At 38.3% G+C, this 13,662-nt stretch overlaps 1 protein-coding gene across 3 annotated transcripts in view; it reads right to left on the reverse strand.

The window, feature by feature from the left end:
- LOC133423944 (chemokine-like protein TAFA-5) overlaps positions 1 to 13,662 on the reverse strand; it is a 195,744-nt gene that overhangs the window by 12,040 nt on the left and 170,042 nt on the right. For all 3 annotated transcript variants that reach the window (XM_061714291.1, XM_061714290.1, XM_061714292.1), the window contains exon 3: positions 9,311 to 9,438. In XM_061714291.1, the coding sequence (XP_061570275.1) occupies positions 9,311 to 9,438 (128 nt within the window). The remainder of the gene's footprint in view (positions 1 to 9,310; positions 9,439 to 13,662) is intronic.

Raw genomic sequence — 13,662 nt, forward strand, 5'->3', positions numbered from 1 at the left:
TGTAAACGAGGATATTTTTGAAAACGTAGAGGGGAAAATATCCGTTTTTGTAAATACCCGGCTATGTGTAAACGTGGCCTAAGAGGTGTCTGTGCGGATTGTTCCTCACACCACTTCTCTCTTTGACGCTACCAACACCAGCTCTTACCCTGAACATGTAACTAACATGTTCTATATCTTTATTTCATGTGTCTTTTAATGTTTGAAAAATGACTGTTTTAATGGACTATTGGAAGTGAAATATACAGTATTGTTCCCAACAAACGGATGTTATTTCTTGTGATTTGATGTGTTGTAATTACCCCAAGCTACACGCTACGCTTTGGGGTAGTTTTAGTGAATGAGGTTCCAAAAAGAAAAGAAACTCCCCTGACAGTTTTTTTTTCCTGCTGTTGGATTTTGTAGAAGAAAAGCTGTTTTTGAAAGGAATGTACTTTTCTATGAACTCAACAGGCACCGAAGAGCTTAACAAGAGCCACTTCTTGATCTGCACCAACTGAAAATGACTAAAAGCTTTACGATGCTTTACGTCTGACGTGCTCAAATGTCTTCCTCCGTCTATCAGTCCCACGGTTCGTTTCTTCTGACACGCTGTTTCTCTCTGTGTGCTTTGAACTGTTCGTTTTATCAGGCTGCGACAAAAGCCACCAGATAACCTGGGGTGATTTTTCTTTTCTCCTCCAACTGCGCACTCAATTTGCTTCTTTTCTCACCGAGATCCCCGCGTCGGCACATGCAGAGGGAGATAGTTCTTTGCGCCATTTCATCTGCCAGTTTAAAATGGTGGAGGGCACAACAGAGAGCATCCTTTTCTCCAGAGAGAGAAGGCAGTAAGCCTTTCACTGAGACAGAGAGGTTTTGGAGATGACTGCTGAGAAGACACTTCATTTTTCCTGAAAGAATGCGCCTCGCAAAGGCAGAAAATGCTGCACTTGACGGTGGTGAGACAGTGATAACATTTTATATTCACACCATTTTCTGTGGCATCAGTATGGCAGAACAGAATATTCATCTCTAGTTGCAGCAGAATAACAGTTCTCTGTAATGTGAATAATTTTCCAGCTTGGGTAGCACTTTTTTAACTGTTATTTATTTACATGGTAGATTTAAAGTCTCTTTTTCGTGGGTGCCCTGGCCTGGTCAATCAGAGGCTTAGGTCAGCACAAATGAGAATAATAGAAATAGAAATAATAATTGTATATGTAGAGATTAAGGCTGGACCAAAAACCATTCCAGGGGCAGGGGAACTTTGGTTGCAGTCTACAATGAAAAGTCAGAGCTTCGGTGGGGGCAGGGAGAGTTCAAATTTGTTTTAAACTTGTTATAAATTTATTGCAACGGCACACAGTCAGCTTTTTAGTCTAAATTAATCCAGGACGTGGCTTTAAAAGCAGGCCCTATTTTGAAATGTCCGGTTTTATTGCAGAAATAAATATATATACGTCCGGGTCTTTATCTATGTAGTTATATTCAGCACCATACTTATTTGCATAATTAGGAGTGGGGTCTCCTCCTTGATACCCAGACTATGGTTGATAATTAGCTGTCATCACTTAAGCTGTTTAGTGCTTTGCACTGTCTTGACTTGACGTCTTAGCTGTAAATCAAGACCTAACCGAGCATTATCATTCTTATTTAAAATATAATACAGGTTATTCTGCTGTTAACTGTACTAAGAGAGCGCTGTGACTGGGTTCTGGGTAAGCCTGGAACCGTGCAGGGATGAAGCTCATCAAAACAACCTGAAGCAGTTATCTTTGTACCCGGTTGAAAGGCTGCTAAACGGGGCTAATTAGCAGATGCCAGCTGGACTGCCCATCACTCATGGGCGATTATCTCCTGCAGCAGCACAATCCTCCGGTCAACCAGCATTTGCCTTGGATTATCTAAGGCCTTTTCCAAGATGACTAACCGGACCAGTAACTAATGAATAGCTGATTGCAGTGTTGCTCCGTTGCCTCGGCTGTTAGGCTTGATTGACTATGACAGACCTACGACTCAAAGGCTTGAACGTTTACAGGCAAGCGAGCAACCGGGTGTTCCAGTGGAGCTCCAACTGCCACAGTGGCAGGCGGCTTTAAAAATCTCCAAATTATTTCCTTTTTTTTTATCATGTAAATAAATACTTGTCCCATATGGTCCCATATTCAAATAATAAACAATAATAATACATTAAATTTATAGCTGCCTTTCAGGCGACTCAAGGAATCAAGACTGTAAAATTAACAAGTGATTACTGTAATAGATTCAAACTTGAACAAAATGCCAACAAATTAAAATAAAATACTGAACACCAGGACAACAGTGTAAAACTACAATATGCACTGTTTTTGTCGGTGATTGTTTTATGTGGGATATGTGGCAAATTAAAGAGGTGTGTCTTAATGCAAGATTAAAAGATGTGGAAAGAGTTAATGGTACTCTGGTACTCTTTATATATATCAACTTTATTGCAGACACAGGTCCATATAAAACATAATACAATATAAAATGTGTAAAAAAGAAATACAAAAATACTAAATATACATCTATAATACATACAAGCTATTGCTTGTATATACAAAATATTCAATTTATAAAACATACAAGCTATTGCACCAATGCCACCTTAGCCTAGAGGTGAATCTATTGCAGCTTTTCAAAGGGCTGATTAAAGCTTCAATTATGTGGTTCTCTGATTTGTCCAATCGACACATAAAACTAAACATCAACTGTCTTAAGAGTGCCTCACAAGTTGGCACTCTGTTGGACACAAACAATTGACTGGCACTATGTAACATGTAGGCCAAAGCTCATAGCTTAGCAGGAAGCCGGGGGAACATGCTTGCAGTTGTTAATATGCAAACACCTGAAAACACACGGCAACAGTCAATGACATACAAGTGTTGCATGATTAGACTAGTGTCTTTGTCTCAGATTTTGAGGATTCTGCTGCACTTTCCTGCGCATTCCTTTAGTAAAATGATGGAACAGAGAGAAAACTGGTCATCTTCTCCATCTGTGTTCATGACAGTCATTTTCTCTTCCACTCTTTCAGACTTTCCATTGACAGTTTTTCTGTGCATACATGTAGCCAATTGTTTGATCCCCAGCCCATCCTTGTCCTTCCAAGTGTCCTTGAGCTTGTCAGCAAATCCTGACTAAGAAAGGCACTTTGTAGAACCTAAAGCTTTCACTGTTTATATAAAAGATTTATAAAGGAATGTGAGCAGACAGCTGTTCTTACCTTTCAGGCAAAACGTAGATCTAACAAAGCAACATAATTAAGCATTATCTCATTTGCATGAAAAACACAAGCACATCTGCAGCTAATTTGACACTATAGACAGCAAAACTGTACTAATTTTAGACAACAACTCTTTGTACATGACATATGTCATCACAACACCTAAATAAAACACTAAATGTGTTAGTGCTACCCTCAAGAGTCAAAGACATACAAATAAGTTGTTTTTAAAACATCAATAGCCCCACTGCTGTTTAAGTTTGGATTTATGAAACGTAAGGCTATCATTATTACATTTTAGAGTCTTAAATATAGTTCTGGTGGCCAATGTTGTAATGAATTTTTGAAATCTTGCTGCTCAAACAAAGATAAATGGCTGTAACATGTATGAAGTAAAAAGTGACCACAATCTACCTGAAGAACATAACAAGGCAACTGTCAGGGAATTTCATCAAAGTCCACATTAATTAATGACTGTTATAAACTAAACATTTGCCTTAAGGAGTTTGACTTAGTGAGGAACATTTCTTACTATACTCTAATGAGGTGCATTTATGTGGTGACCTCTACCTGGTAAATACAAGCTATAACCCTCTGCAGGCACTCTATGATGAAGAAAAAAATCAATGTTGAATACCCTTTAATAACTTTTTTAATTACATTTCATTTAAATGGCCACAACAGCAGATCATCTGCATATTTAATAATTATTGTACATTGGATGCCTTTCCTGACACAACACTTCCAGACCCAAGCCTTCAGATGTGAGCTTGGGTCTGGAGGACACAGATTCAATTCCCTAGGTTGGCAGCAGATGTGAACCACTGTGAGCTCTGAGCAAGGTCCCAACTGCTGGAAAAATGCCCCCTCTGGCTACCTATGATTCACCAAGAAATCCCAATACTTCACCTGCATTAGGGGAACGGGGGCTTCAAAGGGATTGGGTAATAGTAGGATGGGTGAGGCCTTGAGGGTCCTAGGCAGTTCCGCCCTTTTATTTTTACCAAGAGATGCCTTTCAGCCAAAGGAATTACATTTGAGGAATTTTATTTAGAATTTATTTATTTAGAAGACCAAACATTCAAAGGAGAAACTTGTCAAAGTATCATAAACTTGTTATAAAATATATCTAGGTTCTACCTCTACCTGATAGGTGTCCTTTTGTACGATAACTTGCTGCTGCAAAAAGCAACCTCATTCAGAACGTCACTGTCAACCTTAACCGTTGTACATATCAATCTTCATATGTTTCTTATGGAGCTGGCCTTGAAAAAATCCATATTGTGTTTTTTTATTGACAGGAGTAACTGTGTGCTCTTCAAAGCAGGGTCGGACTAAGATTAATGCATCGAGGGGAAAAGGGAGTAGGACAGACAAGTGAGAGACAAGAAGAGGGGACGGTTGAAATAAAAAAAGATTGAAAGTTAAAGTGAAAAAGGAGTCGACCAGAAAAACAAGTACGTGAGGAAGTTATTTTTACAGAGAAGTACATCAAACAATTGCTGCTGAGTGACATTCTGTAGGTTGAGCGAGGGCATCTACATCTTAAAACTCACACTGAGCTATGTGGCAACGTACAGAGAGAGAAGGGGCCAGCTGTGTCATCTTGAACAACAAACACTGCCTCTTAAATATTTTGACTAACACACACGCATGGCCGCCTGATGTTTCCCCAGAATAGCTCTTTATGGGGCTGAATGAGATTGACTTGGTTTAGTCAAATACCCTGTGGGGTATGTCAGTTTGTCAGTGCTGATGTTTTTTACAGAAACACCTGAAAGACGAGTTAGACATGCTCACTGGACTGTGTAAGGGAGGGGAGTCGTTCTTAAACCATGTTGGGGCAGCTGCAGTCGGGGTGCAACCTTGAAAAGTCATGGAGAAGGGGCGATATCTTCAAAGTTTACTAGAGGGAATGTCGGTAGTGTCATTGTTCTGTTTGTTTGGGCGATTCCCCCTTGGGTCTGCAGATAACAAAAGGTTTAAATATTTTTGGTTTCAGAGAACTGGCCTTAACCTTCAGTGGATTTAAGCGATACAAGGTTATATGCCTGGATTAGGCTCGATGTCCTAAATCTTCTTGACTTTCCATGAGTCACATTAGGGCTGGGCGATATATCGAGATTTTAATATATATCGATATATTTTCAAACACGATATGGTACGAGACAATATCGTTTATATCGATTTAAAAAAAAAAATGTTGAATGTTTTATTTGAGATTTGCACAAATGTTTTGTTATTTGCACAACCTGCCTGTTACTGTCTACATTGTATTAATTGCACAGTGTATTTTAATTTAATTGTTATGCAGGAAAGGGATATTTGTTTTATTTTATTCAAGAAGCATTTTTATTCTATATATGCAGGCAGTTTATTTTTATTTCATTTGTTTTATACATTTTGATATTGTGCAGACCTCTGTTATTAAAGGTAACTGTGTGACATTTGGCACGAGGCTTTGTATTAAAACTGACTGTTTTTTAAGGGTTTGCCTCAGAAAAAAATGAAGCTAACAGAGATGCTATGCTATAATGCTTTGGGGGAAACCCCAATTATGGCACAGAAAAAATATCGAGATATATATCGAGTATCGCCATTCAGCTAGAAAATATCGAGATATGACTTTTGGTCCATATCGCCCAGCCCTAAGTCACATCCATAAATCCATCAACTAAGTGATGATATACCTTTATAAAATATTCTATATCTATCATATTTCCAGTCATGAGACTCCTTGACATTTAAATCTGCTTAAACACTCCCATTCACGCTCACTACCACACATACCGCCTGGCACAGATGAGTGCACATAGCTGCCCAGCCATTTGACTAGCTGTCACCAAGTTTAAAGTAGCCAATGAAGCAAGCAAGGAAAACCTGTCACATCCTGCATATTGTCAGCGTCAGCTGCTGTGAGCAACGCTGACTGACATCCCGAGCAGGATATGAAATGGACATGTAGGCCAAAGCTCATAGCTTTGCAGGAAGCCGGGGGAACATGCTCGCACTTGTTAATATGCAAACACCTGAAAACACACGGCAACAGTCAATGAGCACGACGTTTGCATTCTCAACACCCCAGAAAACACACGCGCGCGGACTCCGTGTACTGTATGTCAACGTATGAAAGGACACAGCTTCAGCATATGTTATGTGAATGTATGTGTATGTGTATGTGTGTGTGTGTGTGTGGGCTCCATATTCCTGCCAAGATAACAAATTACATAGTAGGTAACATGAAAAGGCTGTCATCTGTCTCCACAAGCAGGCTGATATTCAAATATGTGTCACGGCAAAGACATGAACACAAATCATAACACGGTAAGAGCACACGAGCCCATAGGAAATCATGTCAGGTTTAGTATTCAGCCTGGGCTTCTGTATTTTACCTTTTAATGTATTCAGTATTAATTCATATGTATGTATACATGTATGTATGCCTTTTAGTAGAAAGACATAAACAAGTTAGTCAGCTGATGACTAAATCATGAAAGATGCATTAATGATGCCCTACTGGTCCTCATTGACATTCACAGATAGGGCAGCTGTGTTGTGTGTATTGCATCACATCTTCCGTAACTTAGACCTCCTTAACTGTATTGCTACAGTACAGACAGGCAGGAGAGCAACGGTGTTTATGTCTCTCATGATATGTGGGAATGAGTGAAAGCAGTGGAAAGACGGTGTTTATGTGTGTGATGGGCGAGGAGAAGAGGGGAAGGGTGTAGTGATGGGTTGAGGAGAAGGCTTAGAGTGCTAGATGGAAAGTGCGAATGAATGGGCGGCATCTAAACCAATACAAGCTGCAGCTCCCCATCTGCTGCCATCATCAGCATTAGGAGGGTCTAATTCAAGCTAATTGCGACCAATGACGAAGTAAACTAAGCGCGTACACTTAGTGAAGATGGGCTGAAGATGAGGGGGGCGGAATAAAAAACAATTTCTGGGGAAATGAACACTGGCTGGTTTTTCTACGGTTACCATTGTACCTGCGGCAGATGGTGCACTAGCTGACCGGAGGAGGGAGAATTTAAGAGCTTAAAAGGCCAGCCAAGAAAACCAAGGTGAGAAACCCTTACTTCTGCTCAAAAGACCATAGTGTTTACATTTGCAGAAGAACAACATTAGCAGCTATAGCAGGGGTCGGCAACCCAAAATGTTGAAAGAGCCATATTGGACCAAAAACACAAAAAACAAATATGTCTGGAGCCGCAAAAAATGAAAAGTCTTGTATAAGCCTTAGAATGAAGGCAACACATGCTGCATGTTTCTATATTAGTTAGAACTGGGGGGAGATTTTTTTTTTCATTATGCACTTCGAGAAAAAAGTCAAAATGTCAAGAAAAAAGTTGAAATGCCAAGATTAATGGTGAAGTACAATCTTGAGAAAAAAGTCAAAATTTCGAGAAAAAGGTTGAAATGGCGAGATTAAAAAGGAAAGGAAAAAGGAAGAAAAAAAGAAGAAAAAAAGAGAAAAAAGAAGAAAAAAAGGTCAAGCATTTTTGAAAAAGCTCCAGGAGCTGAAGAGCCGCATGCGGCTCTAGAGCCGCGGGTTGCCGACCCCCGAGCTAGAGGGACTTAAAGCTAAAAGGTGATAACCCCCCCTAGAATATTGTGTAAACCAAAATAAAGTTAAACTATTAAATAATGTATTTGTAGTGTTATTTAAGGGTGTGGCTATAAAATGAATGCATACAGGTTATGTACCTATCTTAACTCCAAAACATACATAGCAGGACATGATCTGTCCAAACCTAGCTAACATTCACTACTGGTTAGACCCTATTGAACTTAACAGCGAGTGATTTTTATACATCACATTGTTAAATCAGCACCTAAACCTAAATTTAGGCAAGTAGTTTGTTTACCTAGACCTAACCAAATTGTGAATAAAAGGCAAAACAAGTATAAAACTCAATATTAACAATAATGTCAGGAAACTAAGTACTATATCAACTGCTTCAGCCTCCAAAATGTGGCCATTATGGCAAACACAATTTTTAAATTGTATAAACCTTACAGTAAAGCAAATATGATTTAATCCTGGATACAACGTAACTATCACATATTTAGTTCTGGTGTGTGTTTTACATATCAGGCATATTGGGTGTTTAATTCTTAAATTGACACATGGCTCATTTTATCTGGTTTAACAATTACACAGAGGACTAAACATTCGTGGCACAGGCAGATCTTAGTGTTTCAGAGGTTTTACATTGCTAGCTCTAAACATTAAAGGAACAGAGGTGCAGAAAACTGAAATTACATGATATTACAGTCTGAATTCTTTATTGAGCATTTTATCACTTCCATGGAGTAATACAATTGTTTAGAACTGGACTATTATGCTTATGTTAGTTTAATGTATTTCACAGAGGAATTTGGGTTTTATGATACTGGAAAGCACAAGCTACAATGTAAAATTTGCTTCACAAAAATGTAATACTATGTTTGAATAGGTGCTGTTACAGCTGCGTTGAGGGGCTTTATTTAGCAGTTTTAATTATGACTGCACATCTGTGACCTTAAGGAGCATTTGAATCCTTAACAGGTGAATTGTAAACAGGTGAATGAGGCTATTAAAGATTCAGACCTCTATAAACCAGTCCATGTAACTCTACCATTTCTGACCACATGGGGACATGTACAGGTAGAGCTGAGCTACTGGCAATATTGTTCTCATGAAGATGCTCCAGCAAATCATGTAATGCCACAAGAGGGGAATTTAGTTATGTCTAAGATCAAATGCACTTGTGCTATGCTGCCGCCTGATGGCCATAAGGGTTATTACTACATATGGTGACTTTAAAGCACTGTATTTAAAATGCCTTTCAAAGTGTATGTGCCTGAGGATCAGGACTTGTGTAGGGAGCTGATGCAGTCACTCTTTTTTTTTTTCAGACTGGCCAGGTTTTGAAACTCCCCTGCAAAAACACACGTTTGGCAAGCAAAACTGTTCAATCATTATTACTATAAAAATGGTATCCTTAGGTTGCACTGACACCAGAATGGATTTTCTGTGCAACCTGCTTGTGAGTGGTTTGTGCACCCAGAGAAGCTGAAAAGAGAGCTTGATCTCACCGTGGTGGTTTTGACTCGGCCTCCGGGCTGCGTACAAGTCCATCCAGATTTATTGACTAACAGGTCGCAACCCTCGTCCTCCAAACACGGTACCATCTCACACCACTGCTTTTTTCGAACAATCCCAGCTGTAGAGGAAACGTAGGAAGAGCCATTAGAGACGTTAAGAGAAATCCGGAAAAAATAAACAAATGAAGAGAAATGAAAAAAGAGAAGTGGATGTGGAGCTGTAGCAATTAAGATAAGAGTAGAGGGTTGGGGGATGACAGGTGCAACAGGACTGAAAAATGACAGAAAAGTGAAGATGTAGGAAATAATATGTACAGTAGGAAAACATAAATGAAGTGAAAAAAGATGGAGGGATGCTGAGTAGAAGGTTAAAGGAGAGAAGGTAGATGAAGAGCAATGAAGTAAAGAGACAATTGAGAGGTATGAGAGCGGGGGATGACAGTGAGGGATGAGGGGAAAATGGGAAGAATCACCCAGATGAAGAGAAATGGAGAGAGCTGAGTTCAGTCAGGCAAACAAAATCAAACATTACAAATGATATTTGGGAGGTTTTCCTCACCTCCTGCAACAGTTCAAGCTGAATTAAGTATTTAGAAGCTGAATACAACATTTTTAACCACCAGGGATAACGAAATACATCTTTAACAGTCTGGGACATTTGATGTATTCCTCCCTTTTTGTTATTAACTGCATACTTAATGGGTATATGTTTTTCAGCAGTTTCTCTCAGCTCGTGCTTTACTTACATTCCTGTTAGTGAGTTTTCCAATGTTAGAAAAGAACTCCAGGTTTCAGCCAGAATCATATTATATTGTCGGGTTCAGTCAACTATGGCAACTTGATAACAATTTCTGACAAATACAGTGATACCAGAGGGTTTTTGTTGTTGTAGCTGTTGTTACTGTAGCTCAACGTATGTTTTTGTTAATATTTTTGGTCTTAGATTATCTGCACTGCTAATTGTGTTGTATGAATTTTCAACTCCGTCACTATTATGATTTTACATATCTGGAGAAAAAACAGGATTTATAGTTTCAATATACTTCCTCAACCTAAACAGCCCAGTACTGTACAGAACAGTTGGAAGGAATGTGAGTTCCTCTGGTGCCTAATCCTAACAAAACAGCGATTAGTAAAAACTGGTCTTACTTCAAAAATGGAAGTTTTACTCGAGAGATGGGTTGGAATTTTTGTGCCCCTTTTTTGGGTCAACAAAGTGTTTTTTTCTATTGTTGGAAAATAAATATAGACTTATTACCTAATTTTATTCTTTACTCTTGTCTTACTCCAGTCAATGTAAATGAAATGAAAATCTGACAATCATTAAGACTATACTGAATGTGTTTTCATCTTTTGGCTATATGTCAATAGGAAAACGAAAAATGACTGCAGGCTTGAGCCACACTGGGACCAATTTGTTTTCTTTTTCTTTTGTTTCAAATGATAAAATTACCAATTTCAATGATTGGAATACTAAACAATTCTGTGTACAACCCCCGAAACAGAAAAACATATTAAGTGTTAAAGGCATTGATTTTGATTTTGACCTGTGACTTTTATTTCTTTGCACACAATATGAACCCATATTGAAGCACCTTTTAAAAACATCCAACGCCAATAAACAAATCATTTCAACTAAAAAATGTACATGTTCCTTTCTAGTACTTTTTGACTGACGAATTGAAGATGTACAGCTTGTTTGCACTTATTCCTTTTACAGAAACCGATTCCGTTTTCTTGAATAGCTTAATATTATTCACTGTAGAAGAGTAAAGTATTCACATCCCCTAATTTTCAGTTTCACTTCGGGAAATTGTTTTTCACCTATTCAATATTTTTCCCATGTATTTGTTTACGAAATCATTATCTGTCCATTTTTTAACCCTCAAGAACTCAAGTTTCATGGATACTGCTTTCAAATCTTCATTCCAATCAACTGTTTGAAACAACATTGTTACTTATGTTTTATTGTTACTTCCATACCAGCCCTACACCCTATAAACCATTTTAACTGATTCTAGTAAACTACATCCATTATGAGTCCTTAGGACCGAAAATGAACAAACAGCAGCAGGGTTTGAAATTGATGGATAAATGATTGAAACCACCAGCTTGTACTACTCTGTTAATAATAGCACTCCAAATTAATTATACCATGACAATGTTTTGCATGGGGGGGAAAAAAGCCTTGATATGTGCTCTGACATAATTAATGGTGGTAAATAAAATGTTAGTGAGAGGGTACTCAAGCTAATTTGATGGTGCTACGTATTCTGTCATCAGTCTTATGGCCCAGCTAAGAGATACGCAATGAAGTCCATATGAATCTCAGTTAATTACTAACAGCACTGAGATTCAAGCATGCCATTGGCGGTTAACCGTTTCTAGGAGAGGCAATGAGGCAGAATAAATCATTAGTGAGAAATGTCCAAGGATGCTAAAATTTACATCAAACCTGTGCATTTACCATAGCACATTAGCATCAGACAACAGAATAACAGTCTGGATGGTAATTCAAAAATAAGGAAACAATCCTCTAGCAACTTCTATGACATTAAAGACACCCTGTGGAGATTTCAGCGTAAACAAACATTATCATTTTGTTCTACAAAAGCTCAACAGGGTTCACGGGAATTACGCCTGATGAAGAAAATGCCATTAGCAAGAAAGTGAACTCAAGGATCATTATGTACTGTATGTGTTGTAACAATCTGCTTTTGTATGATAAGAATCATCCTCTAAAGATAAGGTGTTTGATCACACCCCTGTGTTTCGGGTTGATTCACAATCTTCAGAAGTCAAAAATGTAATCTTAAGAAAAACATTGGCAAAAACAAAAACATGGATTTATCAAAGGAAGAAAATATGAAGAAAGCTAGGGGACATGTACCTTTACATCTGGATAACATTCCATTAAACAGACCAACAGACCATTAAAGACAGGTGGAAGATAAAGAAAAAGGATAACTTCATTTACAATCGTATTAGCATGTATGTAAGGATGAAACATGGCATTCACCACTGAATAACAGAGAAACCTGGAGGCAATTATGGGGCACGTATACTTCATATTCTTTCACGGTATACTGGCTTTCCTAAATAACCTTAGAGAACCATGTCCATGCCCATATCTCTGAATTTGCTCCAAGGGCACCTTTAGTAGCTACTGTAACCTTGCACATAAATCATAGTGAGCATGTGACTAGATGCTAATACATGTTCACCATAAACAACACAACAATCCATCTATGAAATATATGAAATATGTAATAACATAGAATAAAGGCATAGTTTCAGCACAATAACTACATGATGCCTGTGGTTGAATGTTACTGCTGTTTGCCTCGAGGCTAGCTGCAAAAGTCCTTGGTATTGTTGTCGTACCAAACGCAGTCCCCTGCAAGTTTCCGTTAGGTACATTTCACAACCTATTTTTCCACTTGATAATTAAACAGTTCCAGATATAGAAATAAACTCTCTGCCACTATTCGCTCCTTTCCCTCCTAATTTTGTATCCACAAGTAAAGCATTTGCTGCGTTTTGGAAAAGCCTCTGAAACTACATTGTCAACTCAGCAGGAGTGCCGGACAAACTTTGTTAACTTTCCCAAACCAACAGTGTAAAAAAAAATAAAAAATATTGGCCAGGCAAGCAGTGGTAAGAAAGTGCGTGGGAGTAGAAATTCTTGCTGAATCTCCATAACTGTTTACATGTTAAAAATCCAAAAATGCCTTGAAGAAAGCTGTTCAAAGGCTTAGCCTGTCATCTATCTTTGAACAGTTACCGAATCCTTGGTTGTCACTTTGTCTTTCAATGTTACAAAATTTAAAGAAAAAAAAACAACTGAAAAAACACCCTAGACATCTTGAAATGTAACTAAAAGAAAACCGTGGCCTCAACTGTTTTTCCTTCAGGTGTTCCTTGGATGCCTTTCATCTCTTCTGTCGCTGTACATTAGTGCAAATGACATCCATTATAACAGCAGGGATCTCTCTACTTGATATATGCAAATCGATATTATTCTGGTTTATTATTCTGGTTTGCTTGGTGCAAACACACTCTCCCACTTGCAGATTTGCCATTTATAATCGTGTAAAAGAGTAAATGCATCCCATGGAAACTATTATTTTGTAAAAACAGCCTGGAGATGTTAGTTTTACCTTCTTTAGCATTAATAAACCCATTGTCCCTGGTATCTCCCTTCTAAAATGTTAAACACCCATCTATGTAGCACTCCATATATTGTGAGGTGATTAAAGGCTTTACTTCATGTTTTTCCTGTTTCAGCTTTTTCCATTAACATCTCAACAGGACTCAAATCTTGTTTTGACTCCGATGGCCTG

Source organism: Cololabis saira, chromosome 23, assembly GCF_033807715.1.
Source record: "Cololabis saira isolate AMF1-May2022 chromosome 23, fColSai1.1, whole genome shotgun sequence".
NCBI lineage: Eukaryota > Metazoa > Chordata > Actinopteri > Beloniformes > Belonidae > Cololabis > Cololabis saira.